This window comes from Canis lupus, chromosome 9 (genome assembly GCF_003254725.2).
Source record: "Canis lupus dingo isolate Sandy chromosome 9, ASM325472v2, whole genome shotgun sequence".
NCBI lineage: Eukaryota > Metazoa > Chordata > Mammalia > Carnivora > Canidae > Canis > Canis lupus.
Window position 1 is genome coordinate 59,092,362 of NC_064251.1, and position 26,546 is coordinate 59,118,907.

The 26,546-nt window shown below is 41.2% G+C and overlaps 2 protein-coding genes across 14 annotated transcripts in view; both read right to left on the minus strand.

Annotated features, from left to right (window-relative positions):
* The window catches only part of GAPVD1 (GTPase activating protein and VPS9 domains 1), an 83,553-nt gene extending 71,691 nt beyond the window's left edge, over window positions 1-11,862 (minus strand). For all 5 annotated transcript variants that reach the window (XM_049115030.1, XM_025475146.3, XM_025475147.3 and 2 more), the window contains exon 1: window positions 11,703-11,862. The gene's annotated coding sequence lies outside the window, so the exon portion shown is untranslated. The remainder of the gene's footprint in view (window positions 1-11,702) is intronic.
* Window positions 11,863-12,099: 237 nt separating this feature from the next.
* LOC112677204 (hypoxanthine-guanine phosphoribosyltransferase-like) lies at window positions 12,100-26,519 on the minus strand. 9 transcript variants are annotated; one of them, XR_007413289.1, is made up of 3 exons: window positions 26,281-26,519; window positions 25,917-26,089; window positions 12,333-12,713 (listed from the first exon to the last, which is right to left on the minus strand). XR_007413289.1 is itself a non-coding variant. In XM_049115042.1 (3 exons), exon 3 carries the CDS (start codon window positions 20,252-20,254, stop codon window positions 19,598-19,600), a length of 657 nt encoding a protein of 218 aa, XP_048970999.1. In that variant the 5' UTR covers window positions 20,255-20,347; window positions 25,962-26,089; window positions 26,285-26,460; the 3' UTR covers window positions 19,546-19,597. The 9 variants fall into 9 exon arrangements, 6 of the variants coding, with proteins under 6 accessions (XP_048970999.1, XP_048970998.1, XP_035576673.1 ...); XM_049115042.1 differs by lacking the exon at window positions 12,333-12,713 and adding an exon at window positions 19,546-20,347 and having other exon boundaries at window positions 25,962-26,089; window positions 26,285-26,460; XM_049115041.1 differs by lacking the exon at window positions 12,333-12,713 and adding an exon at window positions 19,546-20,347 and having other exon boundaries at window positions 26,285-26,459.
* Window positions 26,520-26,546: the final 27 nt, after the last annotated feature.

Here is a 26,546-nt window from a genome sequence, read left to right on the forward strand (position 1 = left end):
CCAGAATGGAATCTCATAAAATTATAAATATTATCAAACGTCAAGCAGATTATCACTGTGTTTTACTTAAAAGGAACCTCCTGGACCATAAACAAACTAATTCATTTAAACATCTTCTCAAAAAGAAATCAATCATTAAGATGCCTCCCTAGAATTACGGAATTCATAATTTTAACTAATTTATGTAATGCCTACTAAAAGAGAAAGAACTCAGTAAATGTTAGTCATTATTATCATTAATGATGGAACAGAAACTTATTCATGAGGAGGCTTAATAGGACACTTTCCATCAGAATCAAAGTTGGCCCATTACAACCTTGAATACTTAGATATTTAAAAAAAAAAAAAAAAAAAAAAAACTTGGGGGCACCTGGGTGGCTCAATCAGTTAAGCATCTGCCTTCAGCTCAGGTCATGATCTCAGGGTCCTGAGATTGAGCTCTGAGTTGGGCTCCTTAGCAGGGAGTCAGCTTCTCGCACTGTGCCTGGGTGCTCACATGTGCGCGTGCTCTCTCTCTCTCACTCAAATAAATAAAATCTTGAAAACAAATGAACAAAAAACTTGGTTTTAAAGGACTCAAAGAGGGCAGCCCCGGTGGCGCAGCGGTTTAGCGCCGCCTGCAGCCCAGGGCATGATCCTGGGGTCTTGGGATCGAGTCCCACGTCAGGCTCTCTGCATGGAGCCTGCTTATCCCTCTGTCTGTGTCTCTGCCTCTCTCTCCCTCTCTCTCCATCTCTATGAATAAATAAATAAAATCTTCAAAAAAATAAAGGACTCAAAAGATTTCTTGGGTTCTAAAGGAGGTACTAAAGATAAAATAATTCTGCAAAAAGAATTCACCTAGTCTTTCTTAAGCTTTTCAATAAAGAAACCTGTATTTGCAAATAAACATTTTGCAATTCTGCCTTATGACTTTTAGACCTAGTGTATTTTTGCCAGGTAGTCATGACTTACAAAAAACAGAAGTAAAATCAAGAGATGGGGTCAGAGTTTTGCATTAGAAAATGAAAGGTGGGGCACCTGGGTGACTCAGCGGTTGAGCATCTGCCTTTGGTTCAGGTTGTGATCCCAGGGTCCTGAGATCGAGTCCCACATCAGGCTTCCTGCAGGAGCCTGCCTCTCTCTGCCTATGTCTGTCTATCTCTCTCTGTGTCTCTCATGAATAAATAAATAAAATCTTTAAAAAATACAAGTATTTGGATAAGATTAAGACTGCTTAGGAAGATAGTTTGACTCTAATTCTGTATAAAGAGAAACAGTATAGGGCAGCCCGGGTGGCTGAGTGGTTTGGCGCCGCCTTCGGCCCGGGGCATGATCCTGGAAACCCGGGATCGAGTCCCACGTCGGGCTCCCTGCTTGGAGCCTGCTTCTCCCTCTGCCTGTGTCTCTGCCTCTCTCTGTGTCTCTCATGAATAAATAAATAAAATCTTAAAGAGAGAGAGAGAAACAATATAATATCCCTTGACTAATTTTTTGTCCTTTAAATTTTCCGATTTTGGGATCCCTGGGTGGCGCAGTGGTTTAGCGCCTGCCTTTGGCCCAGGGCGCGATCCTGGAGACCCGGGATCGAATCCCACGTCAGGCTCCCGGTGCATGGAGCCTGCTTCTCCCTCTGCCTGTGTCTCTGCCTCTCTCTCTCTCTCTCTGTGACTATCATAAATAAATAAAAATTTAAAAAAAAAATTTTTTTTTAAATAAAAAAAAAATAAAAAAATTTTCCGATTTTAATTCTTTCAAAGATTCACAGAAAATAAATTGAAAACATAAATAAGTAAAAAAAAAAAAAAAAAAAAAGGAAGACCTGAACATGTTTGATGACATGCTTCCCACTAGTCTCTAGTGTGGGTGTACTGATATTACAAGGGAGCAAGACCAAGCAAACATCTTTTTGGACAGATAGATTAATGAGTAGATATCTTGCCTTTACAGTTAACAACAGTAGGCTTAAAGCTTTATATTTTAAAAATGGCATATAAAAAGAGCATGCAAAAATAATTTTGGCTTGATATATAATTATACTGTTAGCATTAAGCTATACTTTTCTTTTAAATATTTGCTCATTCATTTATATATATTAAATACAAAAACTTGAAGTAACAACACATATTCATCCTTCTTGACTATAGCATCACAGAGTTCAAAACTGGGTTTACCTGGCTGGCTCAGTGGGAAGACCATGAAACTCCTGATCTCAGGGTCATGAGTTTGAGCCCCATACTGGGTAGAGAGATTACTTAAATAAATAAACTTAAAAAATAAAACAAACTGGGTTTCAGCTTGGAAATAATGAAAAACTGCCCTACTGAAAATATTTTTACAAAATTATAATATGTATTAAAACATATTCCCAAAAATGAGAAAATATAGGTTGGTATAACAAAAGAAATTTTAGGGGATCCCTGGGTGGCGTAGCGGTTTGGCGCCTGCCTTTGGCCCAGGGCGCGATCCTGGAGACCCGGGATCGAATCCCACGTCGGGCTCCCGGTGCATGGAGCCTGCTTCTCCCTCTGCCTGTGTCTCTGCCTCTCTCTCTCTCTCTCTCTCTGTGACTATCGTAAATAAATAAATAAAATTAAAAAAAAAAAAAGAAATTTTAATTACCCATAATTTAAAAATAAGAGAGGTGCCTGGCTGGCTCAGTCTATAGACCACGCAACTCTGGATCTCAGTTTCATGAGTTTGAGCCCCACATCAGGCCTGGAGCTGACTTAAAATTAAAAAAAAAAAAAAAAAATCTCAGATATTTTTTTAGAGGCCTAAAGCCTCTTCTAAAATTTGTACATGGGATCCCTGGGTGGCACAGCGGTTTGGCGCCTGCCTTTGGCCCAGGGCGCGATCCTGGAGACCCGGGATCGAATCCCACGTCGGGTTCCCTGCATGGAGCCTGCTTCTCCCTCTGCCTGTGTGTGTCTCTGCCTCTCTCTCTCTCTCTCTCTCTCTGTGACTATCATGAATAAATAAATAAAATCTTAAAAAAAAAAAGATTTAAAATGTGTACATGATGCAGAAATTATTGGTCCTAGTTCCTTTAAAAATAAAAATACAATCAATCAATCAATCAATCAATACATACATACATACCTTGGTTAGGATTCCTTAAGGAGTAAAAGCCAAAAATAATTCTATGCAAACACAGTTTGGGCGGTTCAGATGTAAAAATTAATAAATTAAATAAATAAAATCCTTCATGCCTATGAAAAAATTAAACAGAGAAGGAATTATGTGTGGTACCAAAACAGAAATTGAATAGGAAAGAAATTTAATTAACCATTTGAGAAAAATTTTTCAAGTACTGGTCTTTCCATAGCAAGTAAGAGATGCCACTTACTTCAGGTTTTCATTTAAAAAAAAAAAAAAATCATACTTTACCCTGGAGAATCCTAAAGTGTAACCAACTCTGCCCAATATAATCATGAAAAAAAATTTTTTAATTCAAAAATTAAAGTGAAATATTTTACTATTAGGAATATATCCACTTTCCCTCTTCAATTTTCTGTGATAATTAAAGGTACTTTTTCCAAATGCCATTATAAGGCAGCATCACCTTGTAAGGTGGGAAGTGCTCTGTGCCATCACTGGAAAGTAGCTCACAACTCACAGTGGAGCCAACTGGGTGAAGTGAGAAGTGACAACACTGTGACAGTGGTCAAGAAGGCACCAGTTGACTGAGGTTTGTTTTCAAGTCAGGGAGTGGTACCAAGGTGGAAAAGAGTGAAAGAAGATTGAGAGCTGGAGCACCAAAAGATAACTAGCAATTATTGAATGAACCACGTTCCTGATGCTTTTCTTTTTTTTTTTTTTTTAATTTTTATTTATTTATGATAGTCACACAGAGAGAGAGAGAGAGGCAGAGACATAGGCAGAGGGAGAAGCAGGCTCCATGCACCGGGAGCCCGATGTGGGATTCGATCCTGGGTCTCCAGGATCGCGCCCTGGGCCAAAGGCAGGCGCTAAACCGCTGCGCCACCCAGGGATCCCCCTGATGCTTTTCATATGCTATCACTTCCTTACACATGAGGAATCAGGTTTTAAAAAGTCAAATAACTTACTGCCTAATCATCCAGCTATCATGCAGCAGAGAATTCAAGACTAGATTTGGTGATTTGGCTGACTTAACAGCCCACCCTCATTTCCCCATGGTGCCTCTCTGGCTCTTCAGAATACTGACTTCAGGTTTCCTGTGGGCAATCTCACTGTAGTGAGCACTAGGAAGGGAGTGATATACCTGCAGGCAAATGATCACATACTATCACCTGGGGCAGCCTCAATTTTTCAATATCTTTTCATCCCAAGTTATCTTTACAATCTCTCCTCCCATTTTTCCATTTCACAGACCTAACATACTTGCCAGAAAAAGAAAAAACGTGGAGGAGGGGGGACCTGGGTGGCTCAGTGGTTGAGCATCTGCCTTCAGCTCAGGGTGTGATCCCTCCAATCCTGGAGTCCCAGGACTGAGTCCCACATCGGGATCCCTACATAGTCCTGCTTCTCCCTCTGCCTGTGTCTCTGCCCCTCTCTCTGTGTCTCTCATGAATAAATAAATAAAATCTTAAAAAAAAAAAAAAAAAGTCCTCTCCTTCACACAGCATTCCCTGATCTTCCACTCTCCCATTTAGTAGTAGTATCTCCAAACTAAATCTTCTTTACCCTTTATACTGGTACTTCTATAAACAACTCATGAGTCTGATAAAGTTTTAAAATAATCACTCCAAGAGTGCTTGGGTGGCACACTTCATTAAGCCTCAGACTTTTTTTTTTTTTTAAGATTTTATTTATTTATTCATGAGCTACACACAGAGAGAGGCAGAGACACAGGCAGAGGGAGAAATAGGCTCCATGCAGGGAGCCTGATGAGGGACTCAATCCCAGGTCCCCAAGATCACACCCTGGGCTGAAGGCAGCACTAACCTGCTGAGCCACCCGAGCTGCCTTCCTTTTTTTTTTTTTTTTTTAAGATTGAGAGAGAGAGAACACAAGCATGGGGAGCAGCAGAGGGAAAGGAAGAAACTCCCCATTGAGCAGGGATCCCGATGCAGGGCTCCATCCCAGAGCCCTAGCATCATGACCTGAGCTGAAGGAAGACGCTTAATTAACTGAGCCACCCAGGTGCCCCAAGCCTCAGACTCTTGGTTTCAGCTCAGGTCATGGTCTCAGGGTTGTGAAATCAAGTCCCACAAATGTGTGGTGGTTTTGGTTCAGGCCTGCTGGGTTAGAATCCTACTTCCACAGACTGTGGGACTTTGGCAAGTTACTTAACCTCTATATGCTTCAGTTTCTTCTTTAATAGGATCTACTACATAGATAAGTGAGAATTTTATAGGTTAGTGAAAATAAAGCACCTACCATGGTGCCAGGCACACTGTTGGAGCAGAATGCATATTGGCCAGATACAGAATATGTGTCCCTTCAGCTGCTGAAGTGTAGCAGAACAAGTTAATTTATATTTTTAAGATTTTATCTATTTGAGAGAGAGACAGATAGAGGGAGAGAGAGAAGGAGGGAGGGATGGAGGGATCAGGGAGAAGCAGGGTGGGGTAAGGGGGAAAGGAGACTGAAGCAGACTTCACACTGAGCACAGAGCCTAACAGGGGGCCTGATCCCACCACTGTGAGATCATGACCTGAGTGGAAACCAAGAGTTTGATGTTTAATCAACCGAGCCACCCAGGCACCCCAGAACAAGTTACTTTATGGACTGAATGCCCTGTGCACAGTGGTCACTCAATTGTCAGTTCCCTGCTAAACAATTTCACATTAGATTCTAAAATTTTCATATTTTGATATAAAACATTTGATGTTGGGTATTTTGATACAGAGGATAGGTTGGAGGGTATGAACTGAGAAATGAATAAATACAAAAGTATAAAATTCTGAGTACAGCTCCAACACATATTGCACGTATTACTCTATGTGCAGGTTTAGAAGTCTATTGTCTTAAACCAGTGGTGAGGTTGTTATTTTTTTTTTTTAAGACTGACTGAAGGTAGCCTGGGTGGTTCAGTGGTTTAGTGCAGCCTTCGGCCCAGGGTGTGATCCTGGGAACACGGGATCAAGTCCCTGCACAGAGCCTGCTTCGGGTTCCCTGCACAGAGCCTGCTTCTCCCTCTGCCTGTGTCTCTGCCTCTCTCTCTCTGTCTCTCATGAATAAATAAATAAAATCTTAAAAAATATATATAAAAGATTGATTGACTGATTGATTGATTTGAGAGAGCAAGAGAGAGCATGGGGTGGGGAAAGACCAGGAGAGGGAGAGAGAAACTCAAGCAGGCTCCATGCTGAGCACCAGCCCATCACTGGGCTGTATCTTACAACCCTGAGATCATAATCTGAACCAAAACAAACAGTCAGACACTTAACCAACTGTGCCACCCAGGCACCTCTTGAACCAGGGCTGTTTAAAACGACCATAATGTGAGCCATATAGATGATAATACTTTTTGGTATTAAAAAGGCAAAAAAAGAGATATTTTTTACAGAAAAAAAAAGAGGAGGCACATGGGTAGCTCAGTTGGTTGACGATCGGACCCTTGATTTTGGCTCAGGTATTCATATTGGGCTCCATGCTTAGCAGGGAGTCGGCTTGAGATTCTCTTCCTCTCCCTCTGCTCCTCCCTCCGCTCACAGCTGTGCATGTTCTTTCTCTAAAATAAATAAATAAATTTTCAAAAAATAAAAATAATCACTTCACTGATTACTTATTAATTACAAAGGAAAAAAGGTGCCTTTACAATATAAATCTATTAGGGCACCTGGGTGGTTCAGTGGTTGAGCGTCTGCCTTCAGCACAGGTGGTGATCCCAGGGTCCTGGGATCGAGTCCTGCATTGGGCTCCCCACGGGGAGCCTGCTTCTCCCTCTGCCTCTCCGTTTCTCATGAATAAATAAATAAAACTTTTTAAAAAACAATATAAATTTAGTAGCTATTACTTTATTCAAATTGTCAAATTTGCATCAATAATAAAACTGACATCTGGTGCCTCTGATGTGATACACTGAGACCTAAAATCAAGTACACAGCATTCCAACCAAACATGTTTAACCTGAATCTGATCATGCAGAAACATTCACACATATCCAAATTGAGGAGCATCCTACAAAACAACTAGTCTAGATACTTACTGTCACAAAAGACACCCCACCCCCCGCCCCCCAGTCTACTCCCTAAAGGCTGGAAAACGAGTCCAGATTCAACCAGTCAACTAAATGCAATGCAAGCTCCTTAAATGAATCTTGGGTCAAACACAAAACCAAGTATCTAAGCATAGTATTGTGACAACTGGGGAAATCTGAATAGGTACTACATATTAAACAATATTACACCCATGTTAAATTTGGTTGAGGAGGACAACTGAATTGGATATATAGAGAAGAAAGCATTTGTTCCTGGGAAATACATACCTGTATTTACAGGTAAAGTGTCCTGATGGTATCTATAACTAACTGGAAGACAGTTCAGCAAAAAATGTGTCTACTAGTGCATAAAGCAAGCATAGCAAAATGTTAACTACTGTGGAATCTAGGTGAGGTATATAACAAAGGTGTTATTATACTACTGTTGCAACTCTTCTGTAGGCTTACAATTTTTCAGAGTTGGGAAACAATACTTAAAAGTTATGGATTCAGGGGTTCTTGGCTGGCTCAGTCAGAAGAGCATGCAACTCCTGATCTCGGGGTCAAGAGTTCAAGCCTCACATGGGTGCAGAAATTACTTTCAAAAAAGTTATGGATTCAAAAAAACAAAATCAACAGAAAATAGGGAAAGGTGCAAAGATGACTTTGCACCTGTATTCTCCCTTCCAGAATTAACTGTTGACATCTTCATAGTTGCTTTTAGTCTTTAAAGAAAATTTACAGTATTATCCCCTTTGCCACCATCTCCACCCATTCTTATTACCTTCCAGAAGTTGTGAAATTATGAGGCAGGGTATGCCCATTTTCAACTTTACCAAATAACTGCAAACATTCTCTCTCAAGGAAGCTGTACCAATTTAAACTCCTACACTGTTTACAATCTGTCCTACAAAGAAACTGTCCTATAGCAGTTTCTAAATTACCATTTTCAGGGGCATCTGGGTGGCTGAATGGTTGAATGTCTGCCTTTAGCTCAGGTTGTAACCAAGGTTCTGGGATCAAGTCCTGTATCAGGCTTCCTGCAGGGAGTCTGCTTTACTCTCTGCCTATGTCTCTGCCCCTGTCTCTGTGTGTCTTCGTGAATAAATTTTTAAAAAATCTTTTAAGTAAAAAACTTACCACTTTTAGCAACATCTTCACTAATGTTTGATACTATAAGACATTAAATCTGATATGAGATTAAATCTGATATGAGAAATTCAGTGTCCTTTATACCAACCTAGTATCACAAAGTAAAAGAACCTTGGCAAAATAAGAACTTCATCCAGAGGCCTTTCCTTTTATCAATCATTGTAGAATGTTAAGGAAAATCAAACCTACATGGCAGCATGCCCTAAAAATGATCAGTCCCAGCATGAAACCAAATGTCCCACAAAAGCACTGCATAATGTTTGGGAAGTAAGTCTTGTCTTTTAAAAAATGTAAGATGAAAAAAAAAAATGTAAGATGAGGGTGCCTGGGTGACTCAGTCAGTTACGCATCTGCCTTCAACTCAGGTCATGATCCCAGGGTCTCTACATTGGGCTCCAAGCTCAGCGGGAGTCTGCTTCTCTCTCTCCTTCTACCCCTCTACCCAGCTCGTGCTCTCTCTCTCTCTCTTTCACAGTATCTCTCTCAAATAAATTAAAAAATGTAAGATGAGAAATGTCTGGGTGGCTCAGGGGTTGAGCATCTGCTTTTGGCTCAGGGTGTGATCCCTGAGTCCTGGGATCAAGTTCCACATCAGGCTCTCTGCAGGGAGCCTGCTTCTCCCTCTGCTTGTGTCTCTGCCTCTCTCTGTCTGTCACGAATAAATAAATAAAATCTTAAAAAAAAAAAAGTAAGATGAAAAGGTTCAAATTCAATCCAGCATATGTGACCAAAAAAAAAAAAAAAAAAAAAAATTCCAGCATATGTAATACTATTTGCAATATTTTATTTTTTTATTTTTTTAAAATATCTTTTATTATTCATTTGTTCATGAGAGACACACAGAGAGAAGCAGGCTCCAGGCAGGGAGCCTGATGTGGGACTTGATCCCGGGTCTCCAGGGTCAGGCCCTGGGCTGAAGGCGGTGCTAAACCACCAAGCCATCCGGGCTGCCCTATTTGCAATATTTTAAAAATAGATATTTTATTACTAGAAATAAGTAACCTAGCTCTTATAAATTAACTGATTAATTTACTCATTCATCAAGTATTTACTAAGTACTTGTTATGTGCCAGCCACTATTCCAGCACTGTGGCAAAGACAAAAATCCCTATTCTCACAGAGCTAACATTCTGATGGGAGACAAAAGTTAAAAAATTAATATACAAATAACATATCAGATAGATACACGCTATTAAAAAAATCAAGGGGCAGGGGACAAAGAACGAGAAAGGAGGCAGCGTAAGGGCACAGAAAATACCAGGTCAGATCTCTCTAAGGCAATGATTTTGTAGTATGGTGTATTTGATTTAACTTAAACTATTTCAGCACCAATATCTTTTCAAAAAATACTCTTCTTTACTTTTCTATACCCCCCCTTCATTTTTTCCAGAAAAAGAGTTTGCTGCACTGGTTTCTCTATTATTGCTATTATTTTACAGGGGGAAAAATCTCACACAAGGTGTCGACAGGCGCTTTACAAACAGTTGCAAATTTCAGTTCCATATATTCTAAAGAAATATTAAGAGTCACCAGTAAGTAAGGAGTCTGATGCCAAAATGCTATGAGAATTTAAAATGGAATTTCGAGAAAATGATTTACCAATTCTCCAACTCTATCACCTGCACTTTTACTTTCTATCATATATGAAAAGAATAATAGTAACAGGAAAATATATTTGAAGAGAGATCCTATGGTTTTTACTTAAGGATAAAAGAACTAGAATATCTCCCTCTTTAAAAGCCACACTACCCACATGATTTAAAGAAAATCAGCACATACTAAAATTTCCTTTCATGGGATTACACAAGAGTTTAGGCAGCCTCAACCACTTAGAACTAGGAGGTGCCTTCTACAAAAATCTAAGGGTCGAAGTAGTCACTTCCCTTTTTTCCCTCAGATTATTTTGCTGATTCCCCAGAACCCTGAATAAAGTACCTGCAGTCTTTCAAAATTACTCTGACCCAGTCAAATCTTACTTTTCTGTGTACAAAATTCCTTCTTTCATCTATACTATAATCCCATCTGCCTTGTCTTTCTAAAAAAAAAAAAAAAAAAAATTCAAATATCCTTCCAGGCTGACCTCCCAACACTTTTTTCTACTTCCGATATTTTATAAATCTTTTTTGTGCCATGGATCTCTTTGGTAGTCTGACGAAGCCTCTGTACTCTCTCTCAGATTGATTTTATTTTTTCTTTTTATTTGATTTGATTGATTGTAATCTCTATGCCCAATGTGGGGCTTGAAAAGTAGCACACTCGAGCCAACCAGGTGCCCCTCAGATTGCTTTTAAATGAAATTAAAAGAGTTAAATACATGAAATCACAAAAGAAACCAATTATACTGAACTATTACTTAAAAACTGTAATTTGGTAAAGTAGGTGCAGCTTTATCATCACATTAAATAACAAGATCTAAATGTGTCTAATAATGCCATAAATTCAGAAAAACATATAAGCATAAATGATATTCTGAGAGATCTGTAAAAACTGTACACGATACAAAAATATTTGTAATTTTAATTGGTGACAAAGTCACAGGCGTTGCTAGTTCCACTCAGGTTTGCTGCCTACATTCATGATTGAAGGCACTAATAAGTTAGTTATAAGATAATAAAAACATGTGATTTTATCCCCATTCTAGTTCAAAAATCCCCTATAGTCTATCCACCACCTGGTGAAATCCCAGGTTAAAACCCTTCCTAGTTCAAAGCTGTGCTTAAACTGACTTGTGTCACAGATTTTAAAATAAAAACAATGATTCCTCCTTTGACCTCCCATCGGAACATACCATCATGCCTGTTTCTCCACAGACTTATACACCGAACACTGTTCATTTCTGTGGTTTGCCATGCCAGCACACATTTAAATCTGACAATCAATAAAAGGTGAAGTGGAAGGAAAGGTGATGGAAGCAACCAGCAGCCGCCCACTTCCAAGACATCCAACCTAACAGCAGGTGGAAAGATGCCAAGTGTACTGTGTGTGTTCTTCGTAGGTGGGCTGCCCCCAGACCCATGAAGCTAGCTTGTCAAGAGTCCCCGAGGCACGACATCTTCACCAGCGGCACTCAGACGATATGCCACCTCCTCCTCGCCTCCTATGCTCAGTTCTCTACCTGCCAGGTCGCTCGCCTGTGGCTCCCACCCGAAGCCGCCCCGCGGTTCTCTGGTCCTTTCCCATCCCATCCCCCACGCGTCCCTCCCTCCCGTCTGCCCCAGGCCGCCCTGGCCCCTGGGCGCCGCCACGCTGTCCCCTGAGCCTAACTACGTGCCCGCATACCCCCACTTCTACCGATACAAGAGGGAAGGGCTCAGGGCACAGGGGTCAGCTGAACTGGGCGGCCCGGCCATTAGGCGCAGGCTGCGGCCCTAGGCCAGAACAGCCCGGCCGCCAGGCAGCGGGCTGCGGACTCTGCGCTAGTTAACCGGAGACGCGCACTCACCACGGGGATCACACGGAGGAGGGCACCCAGGTCTCTGCCGCACCGCCACTCGGCCTCGGAGCCGTCGCCCTCGCTGCGAACTGCCACCGCCACCACCGCCGCCGCCGCCGCCACTTCTCGCTAGCTGGCTTCCCTGCGTCCTGCGGCGGCGCTGCCGCCACGCCATCGCGCGTGCGCGGCGCCGCAGAGGCCCCTGGGACTGGTAGTTCGCGCGCGTGGCCAGAGCGGCCCTTCCGCTTCAGCCAGCCCCGTGGGCCCCCGGCTGGAGCCGTAGTGGGCGGCGGCCGTAGTACCGCGAAGCGCCTTCCGGAAAGTTGTTCCTCGCCAGACGCGGGGCGTTGCTTCCGCCTGCGGTGCTGCCGGGTAGGAAAAACCCGCCTGGGCAAGTGCTTGTAAAAAAAATTCAGAGCATTCACGTTTTCGGGAACGAGTGTCACTTGCCCAGGACGCATCACTGACTCCTGCGTGTGCGGATACACGTGCACACACACCGCCTCTCTCTTTCGGTGAAAAGCTTCGCGAAGTGCCTTCAGTGGTATCTGGATTTTTCAGTCTTTAACCTGATTTCCCAGTCCTCATTTTATGCTTTGATGGACTCTAACTTGGACGGTACAGCTGTGGTTTGTTGTGTGTGTGTGTGTGTGTGTGTGTGTGTGTGTTTTAAGATTTTATTTATTCATGAGAAACACAGAGGCAGGAACATAGGCAGGGGGAGAAGCAGGCTCCCTCTGACCATATAGTGTTTTAGATTGATTTATCTGATGAATTTTTATTTTACAGAAATGATTTAGGGTCATTCAAATGTCAGGTGAACAGAGCTGAACAGTCCTAGAAACCTTAAGAGTTGGAAGACACCTTAACGGTCGTGAAGTCCCAATTTCCAGCCCAGGTAGGAATTCACTCTTGTACATTCCAGCCAGATGGATCTTCCACCTTCTCTTCCCGCAGTTCGAATTTCAGGGCGCGCTCACCGTCTTAACCGGAGGTAGCCTGCTCCACTCTTGGACTGCTCTAGAAGTTAGAAAGGCCTGTCTTAGGTGGAATAGGCTTCCCTTTTACTTCCTTCCACTGCTAGTAGTTCTGATAATGTTTTCCATCCCACAGTCTTTCAAAAAAAACTGAAAGCAATGATTATGTCCTCCAACACTGGGAGTGTCTCCAGGCAAACAAAAAAGTACTACTACTGAGTTTTCCAACTATTTCAAATGTGAATCAGCTCCCATTGCTTTCCATTTAATCATTCCCCTTGATGTATATTGCCTTAAAAACTGTCGAAATTGGCTTCCTGTTATTGCCTCCTGTTATTACCACAATAACGTTCTGTAGTTAGTTAGCTGGTCAGGTATTATGGCTACTATATTGCCCTGCTACTGAAGAATTCAGTTCAATCAAAGGGTATTTATCAGCTCTGTTTTAAAGCCCAAAGGGGCACCGGGGTGGCTCAGTGGTTGAGTGTCTGCCTTTGGCTCAGGTCCTGATCCAAGGGTCCTAGGATCCAGTCCCACATCAGGCTCCCCGCAGGGAGCCTGCTTCTCCCTCTGCCAATGTCTTTGCCTCTCTCTGTGTGTCTCTCATGAATAAATAAAATCTTTTAAAAACATGTTAAAAAAAATAAAAATAAAGCATTGCCCAAAGCACCAGGGGAATGCAAAAGCGACAAGACACAGTTTACGATCTAGGCTGAAAGAGTAACTCACACAATAAGATCATAATAATAAGCTGAGGTATAGAGCTCTATGAGAATCACTGAGACAGGTTTCAACAAGTTGAGTGGCCATGACTGTAAGAAGATACTTGGAGCTACCAAATGGCTGGATTTCAAGAAGATGGCATGTGAGGATTGCTAAGGAAGATTGCAGCCTGAGCAAAATGTATGTATAAATACATTCACGGTTTGCTTTCACTTAACACTGAGTACTCTAGATAGGCTGGAGCACACATGCCATGGAGGAGAGGAAGGAAACGGCCCCAAAAGTTCCAAAAAGTTCTTGATGGTTGTGAAACAAGCACTGGGATGGTCAATCATTTTGAGCCCTACTTCATTGATAAGTGAAGAGCTTGAACTATAGGCAGATTTCAATTTTTTCCCCCCACCCAGCACACCCAAGGAATACAGCCCCTACATTTAGAACAGCGGATCACTACAACTGTAATTCTTATGGAATATGTACTAGTGTTCTCAACATCTTTTACACATGGAAAAGTGAACTCAAGGGGTGAAAAGATGCTCATAATCAATAAATAGTACTCCTTGAGGGCAGAGAACCCGATCTTATTTACCACTGTTCCTCTGGAACCTGGCATACTGCCTAGGATGTAATACATATTTTTGTTCCTATTTTTTAAAATGAGTAGGATGAATAAACAATGAACACTGGCTAAAGCTCTTTTCTTTCCACTACAACACTAGCCTTCCCTAATATACAAGGATATGCAGTTATGTACCCGTAGTTAAGAAATTCATACTGAATCTTGATTAGAGCTCAGTTCTTCAGATTCCTAACTCCATACTCTCCCTTAGACTACTCTGTTACAGAATCCAAGAGTAGTGACAAACTCAGAATTTTTTTTAAAGATTTTATTTATTTATTCATGACAGAGAGAGAGAGAGGCAGAGACACAGGCAGAGGGAGAAGCAGGCCCCATGCAGGGAGCCTGACTTGGGACTATCCCCGGTCTCCAGGATCACACCCCGGGGCTGAAGGTGGCGCTAAACCACTGAGCCACCGGGGCTGTCCCCCAAGAAGCTTTTTTAAAAAATTCTGAGTTTGGGGTAGCCCCGGTGGCTCAGCGATTTAGTGCTGCCTTCAGCCCGGGGTGTGATTCTGGAGACCCGGAATCGAGTCCCACGTCGGGCTCCCTGCATGGGGCCTGCTTCTCCCTCTGCCTGTGTCTCTGCCTCTATCTCTCTCTCTGTGTCTCTCGTGAATAAATAAAAAATCTTTAAAAAAAATCTTCTTGCGGGGAATCCCTGGGTGGCTCCGCAGTTTAGTGCCTCCTTTGGTCCAGGGCGTGATCCTGGAGTCCCAGGATGGAGTCCCACATCAGGATCCCTGCATGTGTCTGTGTGTGTGTGTGTGTGTGTGTGTGTGTGTGTGTGTCATGAATAAGTCTTTAAAAAGAAAAGAAAAGCTTCTTGGGGAGCCTGGCTGGTTCAGTTGGCAGAGCATGTGACTCTTGATCTCAATGTCATGAGTTCAAGCCCCATGTTGAGTGTAGAAATTACTTAAAAACTTTAAAAAGATTTTATTTATTTATTCATGACACACACACACACACACACACACACAGAGGCAGAGACACAGGCAGAGGGAGAAGCAGGCTCCATGCTGGGAGCCTGACGTGGGACTCGATCCCAGAACTTCAGGATCATGCCTTGGGCTGAAGGCAGGTGCTAAACTGCTGAGCCACCCAGGGATCCCCACTTAAAAACTTTTTTGAAAAATTTTTCTTTGCTTCTGTTTGTGCACAGTTTCACTGGTATGCCCAGAAAGCAGGTGCAAAGTGATCTGAGGGGCCTTTTACAAATATTTCTGAAAAAAAATTATTATTTTTTAAAGATTTTTATTTATTCATGAGAGACACACAGAGAGAGAGAGGCAGAGACACAGTCAGAGGGAGAAGCAGGCTCCACGCAGGGAGCCTGATGTGGGACTCGATCCCGGGTCTCCAGGATCACGACCTAAGCAGAAAGCAGACGCTCCACTGCTGAGCCACCCAGGCGTCCCTGAAAAAAATTATTTTATCCTTAGGTCTGTGAAAGCTTTCTGAAATGTCATCATTAGTATAGATACATTGAATCATAGGTATTATAGTTGATTCTCAAAGATCATCTAATCTAACACCTGCATTTGTATGAATTTAGAGGTTGTTCCTCAAGAGATCCTAATTAAAAAGCACATGCCCCAGGGAAAAGTAACATTTTTAACATAGCATGCATCTATACTTAGGAAAGAAATATGACACTTAATTAAGAACAGACCATACCAGAAAGAAAACTAGGGTCACATCCAGAAAGGAAGATCAGAAAATGGAAGAGCGGGCAGCCTGGGTGGCTCAGTGGCTTAGCATTCCCTTCAGCCCAGGGCATGATCCTGGAGGGATCGGGTCCCACATCAGACTCCCTGCGTGGAGCCTGCTTCTCCCTCTGCCTATGTCTCTGCCTCCCTCTGTGTGTCTCTCATGAATAAATAAATAAAATCTTAAAAAAAAAGTGGAAGAGCAAGATGTAAGGGTAGAAACAAGGGCTTCACCTATTATGTGAGTTTTCTTATTTGGCACACAGAAGATTTGTCTGTGGAAAGCCATAGCCTGTGGAAAGATTAATCTTAGTGTCTCATCTGAGTCAATTAAATTATACACAAAGTGATAAATAAATACAGCAATGATGTGAATAGAAACCAACACAGCAGGGAATTCATAATTTTACTATGAACTCTGAGACTATATTTTCAACTGTAAAACAAAGATGTCACCAACCCTTTATATCCCATGAAGTTGTTAGGAGGACAAGATCAAAGAAGTCAGGCGAATGCTTGGAAACCACAAAGTAAAACAAATGTAAGCTGTTATACTATGACACAGTTCAAATTCAAATAGCAGGCAAACATTTAAAACATTTAACACTAAGGGACACCTGGGTGGCTTACTTGTTTAAGCATCTGCCTTCGGCTCAGGTCATGATCCCAGGGTTCTATTTGGTGAAGTCTGCTTCTCCCTCTGCCCCTTCCCCCTGCTTGTGTACTCTCCCTCTCTCTCAAAATAAATAAAAATCTTTTTTAAAAATATTAAATACTGGGCAGCCCGGATGGCTCAGCAGTTTAGCGCCACCTTCAGCCCACGGCATGATCCTGGAGACCCGGGATCGAGTCCCCGTTGGGCTCCCTGCAATGGAGCCTGGTTCTCCCTCTGCCTCTCTCTCTGTGTTATCATGAATAAATAAATAAAATCTTAAAAAACAAAATTAAATGCTAAAAAGCTAACTGAACCATTACGTTCACTACATTTGTTTTCTAAAATTCACTTTCAATTAAGCAAGACAAAAATTCATTCTTGGTCTTAAAAAAATATATATACAATACAAATAAGTAAAAAAAAATCCTTTTGGGACTCCCTGGGTGGCTCAGCGGTTTAGTGCCTGCCTTTGGCCCAGGGCGTGATCCTGGAGTCCCGGGATCAAGTTCCCACATCAAGCTCCCTGCATGGAGCCTGCTTCTCCCTCTGCCTGTGTCTCTGCCTCTCTCTCTCTCTCTCTGTGTCTTTCATGAATAAATAAATAAAATCTTAAAAAAAAATCCTCTCAATTCCCGTCCAATTCTACCCAGAGGGAGTCACTCTTGTCAATAACAGGTATCTGTCTAGATTGGGGAGGGAGGTTATTTAACACAAATAGGATCACGTTGTACATACCATTCTGTTATCATTTAAAAATAAATCCTGGGGGAACCCTGGGTGGCGCAGCGGTTTGGTGCCCTTTGGCCCAGGGCGCGATCCTGGAGACCCGGGATCGAGTCCCACATTGGGCCTCCTGCATGGAGCCTGCCTCTCCCTCTGCTTATGTCTTGCCTCTCTCTGTGTGTCTCTTATGAATAAATAAATAAAATCTTAATAAATAAATAAATAAATAAATAAATAAATAAATAAATAAATCGATCAATCCTGGGACACCTGAGTGACTCAGTGATTGAGCATCTGCCTTTGGCTTGGGTCGAGGTCCCAGGGTCCTGAGATTGAGTCCCACATCAGGCACCCTGCAAGGAGCCTACATCTCCCTCTGCCTATGTCTCTGCCTTTCTGTGTCTTTCATGAATAAATAGATAAAATCTTTAAAATAAGTAAGTAAATAAATAAATATCCCGAGCTTCATTCCATATCAATACATAGAAATCTACCTCGGTTTTGAAACTTTGCACAGTATTTCCATAGTATCACCTACCGTAGTTTGCTTAGCATCCCCTACTGAGGGACATTTAGATTCACTGTACATTCTGAATAAAAAATACATGTGAATTAACTATGTTATTTTTAACATAGTTTTAAAAAATGTTTAAGGGAAAGAAAATTTTTTTTTAAGATTTATTTGAGAGACAGAGACACAGTAGCAGGGAGGAGGGCCAGAGATAGAAGGAGAAGCAGACTCCCCAAGCAGGGAGCCCAAGGTGGGCTTCAATTCCAAGACCTCAGGATCACAACCCAAAGCAGAAGGCAGATGTGCTCAACTGACTGAGCCACCCTGGGGCCCCACAGGAAAAATTTTCTAAAGCTCCAGCAATCTTTAAACAAACAAAAAATCCAGAAAGACATGTGTGGAAGCTGTTCTACATAGATGGCAGAGAGTATTTCTTCATAAAATGCTTTTTGGCCTTTGGAACAGCCCAGTTCCAAGCAAAGGACAAGGCTACAGTCATAACCCTACCCCATGTTCTGGGCCCTTGGTTGTCCTACACTGGCCCCCACTGGCAGGCTCAGAAATAGTAGCAGTGCTCAGAGGTGGATTTACTATGAAGCTGATGGAGTTTATGATTTAGAGCCTCTCACTTGCCTGGGGATCCTTCCAAGGCCCGAGCTATTCACATCCAATATGGTTTTGTAACATTTGCCAAAGAATTTTTCATTATTGGCTAAGTTGAGGGCAACAGATAAAAGCCTAAAATGTGAAAACACTGAAAATGAAGAAAAAGACTGCTATAGAATAGAGACATAAATCATGCAATTTGCACTTCAGCCCAGTGAAATCTATTATGAACCTTATTCTCCCAGAGTGCCTTGGTGGTTCAGTTGGTTAAGCATCTGATTCAATCTCACTCAGGTCTTGATCTCTGGGTCATCAGTTCAAGCCTCGTGTTGGGCTCCGTCCTGGGTGTGGAGCCCACTTAAAACAAAAAAACACCTTATCTTTTATCAGTATCAAGGATGTCCAGACTGATGGAAGCTGTCATGTTATTAATGCAACGTAAAATTTTTATGTGTTACCTGTATTTGGTTTAACCTATGATTAATCATAATGTATGAAATAATCTTTAATGTAATTATATCTTGCACATCTTTCACTGACCTTTTTTGTTCTCTTGTATTACTTTTATTTATTTTTTAAAGTTTTTTGGAATTTATTGATTTGTATAAACTGTTGACAAAGACTCACCAGAAATAATCTGAACTGGGGAAATACAGTTAATACCACTGAAACACTAACATAATTCAAGGACACATGGTTTATCCAATAAAACAATACGTCTTGCATGCTGTCATTGATACAAAAACTGCTTCTTACTTTTCTAAACATACAGTAGTATAATTAACAATATTCAATCACTTGTTTTTTCCTGAATACATAAATATTAAAATACCAATTAAATACTAATATATTTTCTCTTTAAATGTTTCCTACAGATACAATTTCAATAGTTTCATTCAACAGTAGTGTGGTTTAAGAAATTTTTCATTCACAAGTCAAACAACAATCCACCCAAAGGAACTGATGGTCTATAGGCTCATAGTGCAAATAAAAACTTCAGTAATGCAGCAAATGACATTTCTAACAAACATACCAAATAGATAAAATTCTTAAGACAATACATGCAGTAAGCCCCTCTATGTTGCCACAGAACTAGAACATTTGATTATTTCACTAGTGATTTCTTTTTTTTTTTTTTTTTTTTTTTTAAAGATTTTATTTATTTATTCATGATAGTCACAGAGAGAGAGAGAGAGAGAGAGAGAGAGAGTCAGAGCGAGAAGCAGGCTCCATGCACCGGGAGCCCGACGTGGGATTCGATCCCGGGTCTCCAGGATCACGCCCTGGGCCAAAGGCAGGCGCCAAACCGCTGCGCCACCCAGGGATCCCCTCACTAGTGATTTCAATGGGACTCTAGATGTTTGCAAACTGAACTCTCATCTTAGGCTTTGTATTTTGCTTTTCCAGTTTCACTAATGACACAAACATGATTCAAATCTCTAAAATATTCATTATAGTCAAGGGCATATCCTACAACAAACTTGTCTGGAATTTCAAATCCAACAAAGTCTGGTCTATAACCAGTACTTCGAGGAGTCCTTTTCACCAGCAAGCTTGCAACCTTGACCATTTTTGGATTATACTGCGCGACCAAGGAAAGCAAGGTTTGCATTGTTTTGCCTGTGTCAATGAGATCTTCAACAATCAAGACATTCTTTTCAGTTAAAGTTGAGAGGTCATCTCCACCAATTACTTTTATGTCCCCTGTTGACTGGTCACTACAGTTGCTTTTCAGTCTAATGAAGTCCACAGTCATAGGAATGGACCTATCACTATTTCTGTTCAGTGCTTTAATGTAATCCAGCAGGTCAGCAAAGAATGTATAGCCCCCCTTGAGTACACATAGGGCTACAATGTGATGGCTTCCCATCTCCTTCATCACATCTCGTGCAAGCCGTTCTGTCCTGTCCATAATTAATCCATGAGGAATAAATACCTTTTCCAAATCCTGAGCATAATGATTAGGTATACAAAACAAATCTAGGTCATAACCTGGTTCATCATCACTAATCACAATGCTGGGGCTTCGGCTTGCCATAATGGAGCTGGCCGGTGCGTGGACTGAGGGCAGTTCTCTTCTGTATTACCTTTAGAGTTAAGTTCTTAAAGGTTTTTCAAGCTTGGTAAGTTCCTGATAGATAAACAGGAATTTTTTTTTAAATAACAAGAAAATGTAGATCAAAAAAATAACATACTTACAATTTACTCTTTGAAAAACATAGATATCAACAATTTTAACAGCTACATAATATTTCAACATCTTAAAGTAACATAATTTGTCATTTCAAAATGGAAAATTGTTCATTCCTGATAAATTTTAAGCACTAAATTCATGCAATTTTTTAACAATTCTAGAATACAGAAGTCAAGATTTAAGACTTTATAAAGCTTACTTTAAAATAATGGTATATTATCATACCGTTAATTTATTTTCCTACCTTAACAATATATAGTCGGTTTGTTTTGCCAACTTGACAAGCTAATTCTAAAATTTATATGAAAATACAAGTACCAAGAATAACAAAAGATACTCCTGAAGGTGGAAGGCCTGGATCTACTGCTTATCAAGTTATAGCAATGAAGAGAGAAGCTAATACGATAGGGGATCCCTGGGTGGCTCAGCGGTTTGGCATCTGCCTTCAGCCCAGGGCATGATCCTTGAGTCCAGGGATCAAGTCCCACATTTGGCTTCCTGCATGGAGCTTCTCTCTGTGTCTCTCATAAATAAATAAAATCTTAAAAAAAAAGAAGCTAATACAATAAATGATAAAATTCTAAAGACTGTAACAATAAAGAGAAGTTAACTTCTTCATGGAAGAAGGAATTAGGATCAGTTGGGGTGAAAAAGCGAGGACTTCTTTTTTTTAAAGAATTATTTATTTATTCATGAGAAACAGAGAGAGAGAGAGAGGGGCAGCGACACAGGCAGAGGGAGAAGCAGGCTCCATGCAAGGAGCCTGATGTGGGACTCGATCCCAGGTCTCCAGGATCACACCCTGGGCTGCAGGCGGTGCTAAACCACTGCACCACGGGGGCTGCCCTAAAAGTGAGGACTTCTGAGTGCTGACAACATTCTTTTTCTTGACTTGGATATTGAATACCTAGGGATTTATATTATGATTATTCATACTGTACTATTGCATCTTACATACTTTTCTGTATTCATATCGCAATTTATAACAGAGGTTTAAGATATGCAAACATCCAGCACACAGTAAATATTCCATTAAGAGTAGCTACTACTGATATTAAAGGGGGAGCAGTGGATTTGTGACAATCTCCAAGAAATATAGCTAACTGGATGGAAGCAGAACCATGTATGCAGTACCATGATCCATCACCAGTTATAAAACAGGCATAGACACATACTGTGTATGAATATGAATAAGTCCTCTCTAGGTTGCACAAGAAAGTGATGACAATGCTTACCTTTACCAGTGTAGAGGAATAAGGCTAGAGATGGGGTGGCAGGCAAACTTACGTTCATTGTATATTTATGTTTTGTCTTTTAAATTTTATACCATGCATTTATATTTCCCATTTTATTTTCAAGTATATATACATATATATATATGGATTTAAGTAATCTCTACACCAAACATGGTGCTTGAACTCATGACCCAGAGATCAAGAGTGGCACATTCCTCTGATTGAGCTAGCCAGGTGCCCCTGTATTTCCTATTTTAAAAATTTAGAAATTTAAGATAAATATCAAATATTATCACTCAAATTCTATAAAGTTAGCTTATTTTACTTCAAAGGAAAATATAAAACAAGAAAAATTAGGGGCACAGGGGTGGCTCAGTTGGTTAAATGTCTGCCTTTGGCTCAGGTTGTGATCCTACTAGGGTCCTAGGATGGAGCCCCCGCATTGGGCTCCCTGCTCAGTGGGGAGCCTGCTTCTCCCTCTACTTCTGCCTGCCACTCCCCCTGTTTGTGCTCTAATAAATAAATAAAATCTTTAAAAAAATAAGAAAAATTAAAACTTCTGTATAAAACTAAAATGCTTTACAACAAATCAAATACCTTTATCATCATAACAACCACTTTGAGGAGGCAAAATTATATACATTTTATAGACAAGTAAACAGAGCCTCAGACAGTGTGACTTGCCCTAAATCATAGCTAGTTAAGGGACAGAACCAGAACTCTCTAGTTTTTATGTTTTCAAACCCCATGGGCTTTTCTCTCTATCACACTGACACAGAATGCCCTCCTACATGCCTTACACACACACACACACACACACACACACACACACAAAGAAGATGCATTACTTGCAACTTTTCATTTGTATGTGGGGAAGTTTCCCTATTAATTTTAAGATTCACTTTTAAAAAGTCAAGACAAAAAAAAAGTCATGGCAAAGAAGACTAATTGCACAGCACACTGCACTTTCAAAAGCACAAAAAGGGATGCCTGGGTGCCTCAGTGGTTGATCATCAGCCTTTGGCTCAGGTGTTGATCCTGGGGTCCTGGGATCAAGTCCCACATTGGGCTCCCCGGGGCTCTCCACAGGGAGCCTGCTTCCTTTGCCTTTTGTCTCTGCCTGTTTCTCATGAATATATCTATAAAATCTTAAAAAAAAAAAAGGCACAAAAAAAAACTGCTACATGATTTATACCTAGTTATTGTTCCTAGCTCAGGGGCTGAGGAATCAGGGAGACACTTTTGTTTTATTCTTGAATTGTTTAATGAAGGTTGAGGCCCAGTAGCTTAATAAAAGACAGCTATGTAGTCAATATAGGAGAGTAATTAGAGCGTTTTAAAAAATATTTCAAAAAATCCGTCAGATTCAACATAATCACCAAACATTATTTTCCATTGAAAGAAATCTTGACCCTTAAAAAGTGGGGAAAGAAAATTGACCCTTGGGATCATTGGGTGGCGCAGCGGTTTGGCGCCTGCCTTTGGCCCAGGGCGCGATCCTGGAGACCCGGGATCAAATCCCACATAGGGCTCCCTGCATGGAGCCTGCTTCTCCCTCTGCCTGTGTCTCTGCCTCTCTCTCTCTCTCTCTCTGTAACTATCATAAATAAATTAAAAAAAAAATTAAAAAAAATAATAAAACAGACTTAAAAAAAAAAAAAAAAGAAAAGAAAATTGACCCTTAAGAAGTGGTTTTCTTGGGGATCCTTGGGTGGCTCAGTGGTTAAGCGCCTGCCTTCAGCCCAGGGAGTGATCCTGGAGTCCCAGGATCAAGTCCCACATCAGGCTTCCTGCATGGAGCCTGCTTCTCCCTCTGCCTGTGTCTCTGCTTCTCTCTCTGTGAGTCTCTCATGAATAAATAAATAAATAAAAATAAATAAAAAATAAAATAAAATAAAAGTCAATTAAATTAAAAAAAAAGTGGTTTTCTTGAAGAGGTTCTAAAATGTCTTCTAAAAATAATAATAAAATAAAATAAAATGTCTTCTCATAGTACATTCACATGATTAGTAGCATCTCTATTATTCTACAACTTCCCAAACACTTTCACGTAGTTTCTTTTTTTTTTTTTTTTTTTTTTTTAATTTTTTTTTAATTTTTTTTATTTATTTATGATAGTCACAGAGACAGAGAGAGAGAGAGAGAGAGGCAGAGACATAGGCAGAGGGAGAAGCAGGCTCCATGCAGGAAGCCTGATGTGGGACTTGATCCTGGGACTCCAGGATCACTCCCTGGGCTGAAGGCAGGCGCTTAACCACTGAGCCACCCAAGGATCCCCCACACAGTTTCTTATCTGGTCCTTGAAACAAACCACTAGGAGAGACAGGATAGAAATCTCTGACATTCAATAGATGAAGAAACTGAGGCTCTTGTAGGTTGTTTTTTTCCAAGATCATGTACCTTATCTCTTGCTGAATATTTTCTTTAACAAAGGATGCGGAAAAATCTCAATTATCGGTGTCTAAAACATTCAATTTGCCAATTCTATAAGCCTTTTCCTTTTCCTTTCTGTTCTATGTCTTTAATTCCCTTTCAGAAAGGAAGATTTAGAAACCAAGTGATATCCAAATCTAATCAGTCCTAACTCTGCCTAGCTTTCTGAGATCAGATGAGAAATAGAAATCTACTATCTTACCCATAGGAGTACAAGTGAAATGAGCTGGTTTAAATTACTGGATAAAAATCTACATTTGTCTATCACTCATTATCAAAACACTTGCAAACTAGGCCACTATTCTATATCCTAAACAAGACATAAATCTTATAAAGCCAAAGATCAGGATGACAGTCTTGACTACAGAAATTAAAAACCAAATTTCCAAGGCTCAAATCCTGGCTCCCTATCTTTTAAGCTGTGTGATCTCCTGGGCAAATTTCTTCACCTCTTGGGGCTTCAGATTCCTTAGCTCTAAAAATAAGGGTTAAAGAAAGAAAAGCTTTCATAAGAATTAAAAAGAGATAATGCACATCAAGTGTTTAAATATTGTGCTTAAATATTGGTAACTGGCACCAATACTATTATTGGTATTTAACATTCAGGAAGCTAGATTTATCTATGCACTTTTCTATTCAAACCAGAAGTGATTGCACTTTGGAATATACTCTAACATATACCTAATATACCTAGTTTTTAAAAAATACTACAACCACCAATATACCCATTCCCTTTGAAAGTTAGCCAGATATTACTTTTCTAAATCTTAGAGAAAAAAAAAAAAAAAGAAGAAGAGTTGCAAAAGATTACTCTATCAAAGACAAGGCTGAAACTGAGAGCTTTTTGATGTAAATGGATGTTATATACACAAAGTTTGCTTGAAATGAAGCTGTAATGTGGCTTGATGGTGATTTCTATCTTGATGTGAACTGATGCAACCTATAGAGAGGGTCAGTGTTACAGCAGTATTACAAGCCCTGTTGTAAGATGGGTGATGCAACTTCCATAGTCAATTCTGAGTCACCAGCATAACCTTGAGAAAGGAAAATTCTTTAGTACTGACTCCTAGGCTCAGCATCTTAGTAAACTGTGTGTTAGATGTTTCAGTGCTATTCGGATGTAGTATTATGAATACCCATGGATTTCAAGAATATATTTAGTGGAAAAACACTGGAGTCATCAGTTCCTGATTTTGACAATGTCCCATCCATTCTTTGTAAAGCACCTCAAAATATTCTGTATCAGGCTTCTGGTCTGCCCATAGTAGGTGCTCCAAAAAGATCTGTTGAATGAATTTAGTAATTTTTAAAAAAAAATTTAGAGTATTGACTAGGGAGCTAAGCTGACTCGGATATCTCTTCTAACTCCATCACTCACCAGCTCTAGGACTTTAACTTAGTTATTTAATATTTCGGTCCCAAATCTCTCATCCGGAAAATGGGAAATGCCAAGTATTAAACGGTAAGGACCGAATGACATAGGAGACACAACAATGGTTGGCACACAGTAAGTCTAAATTAAATAGTAGACTATTATTATTATTATTATTATTATTTTTGCTACAGGTTGTAAGCACAATCTGACCTTTTCCAGGAAGAGTGAAGTTAGAAAGGTATCAAGACTAAAGGACAAGCAAGGCCTTGCAAAAGAAAACCCGGGGCCACAGAGGAAAAAAGGAGGAGCAGAAGAGAAGGCAAGGAGCGGCAAGCCAGAAAAATAATACATCGCAGGGAGTGAGCGATGGCATTAGTAGAGAAGCGCTTCAGCAGAGGGTTGCCGCGCTGGGGTGGGGACTCAGGGTGAGGAGCCAGTTACTATGGCCAGGCCTGTGACTTACCGTGGGGTAGGGCAATGTGGAGAAACCTGGTATAGACAAAAGTACCTGGCTAGGGAGAGCAGGGCCGAAAGAATGTCTAGGAGCCACTATCCGCGGCCGGGCACGGCTCCGGACAGGGCTGCGGGCGGGAGAACAACACGCCCCGAGGCTCGGACACCCCCAAACCGTAGCGGCTGTAAAGGGCAAAGAAATTTGTTCTGAGGGGATCACAGCATCTACGCTGAGACCTGCCTGCCTGGGGCGGGTTTGGAGGCTGGGGAGAGGGGGAGAGTCGCTTCCCGCTTCGAGAGGAAGGAGAGAGGAGGGTCAAGCAAACAGCGGAGAAAGAACCAAGAACCCAAACCCAGAGCCTCGAGGGAATCACCTACTCCACTCTAATCCCGGCCCCCGAGGGCCCAGTGTGAAGGCGGGACTTCTGCCGTTACCAGCGGAAACGGCCTCCGGGTGAGAGGTCGCACAAGAGACAGACAGCTGCTGAGCCAATGAGGACTGCGCGTGGGGCGGATGTTGCCTCCCATTGGCGGCTGTCGGATGCTACCGGCCGCCAATGAGTCCGCCGGGGGGGCGTAGCTGTGACGTTAGCTGCGGAGGAGGCCGCTTCGAATCGGCGGCGGCCAGCTTGGTGGCCTG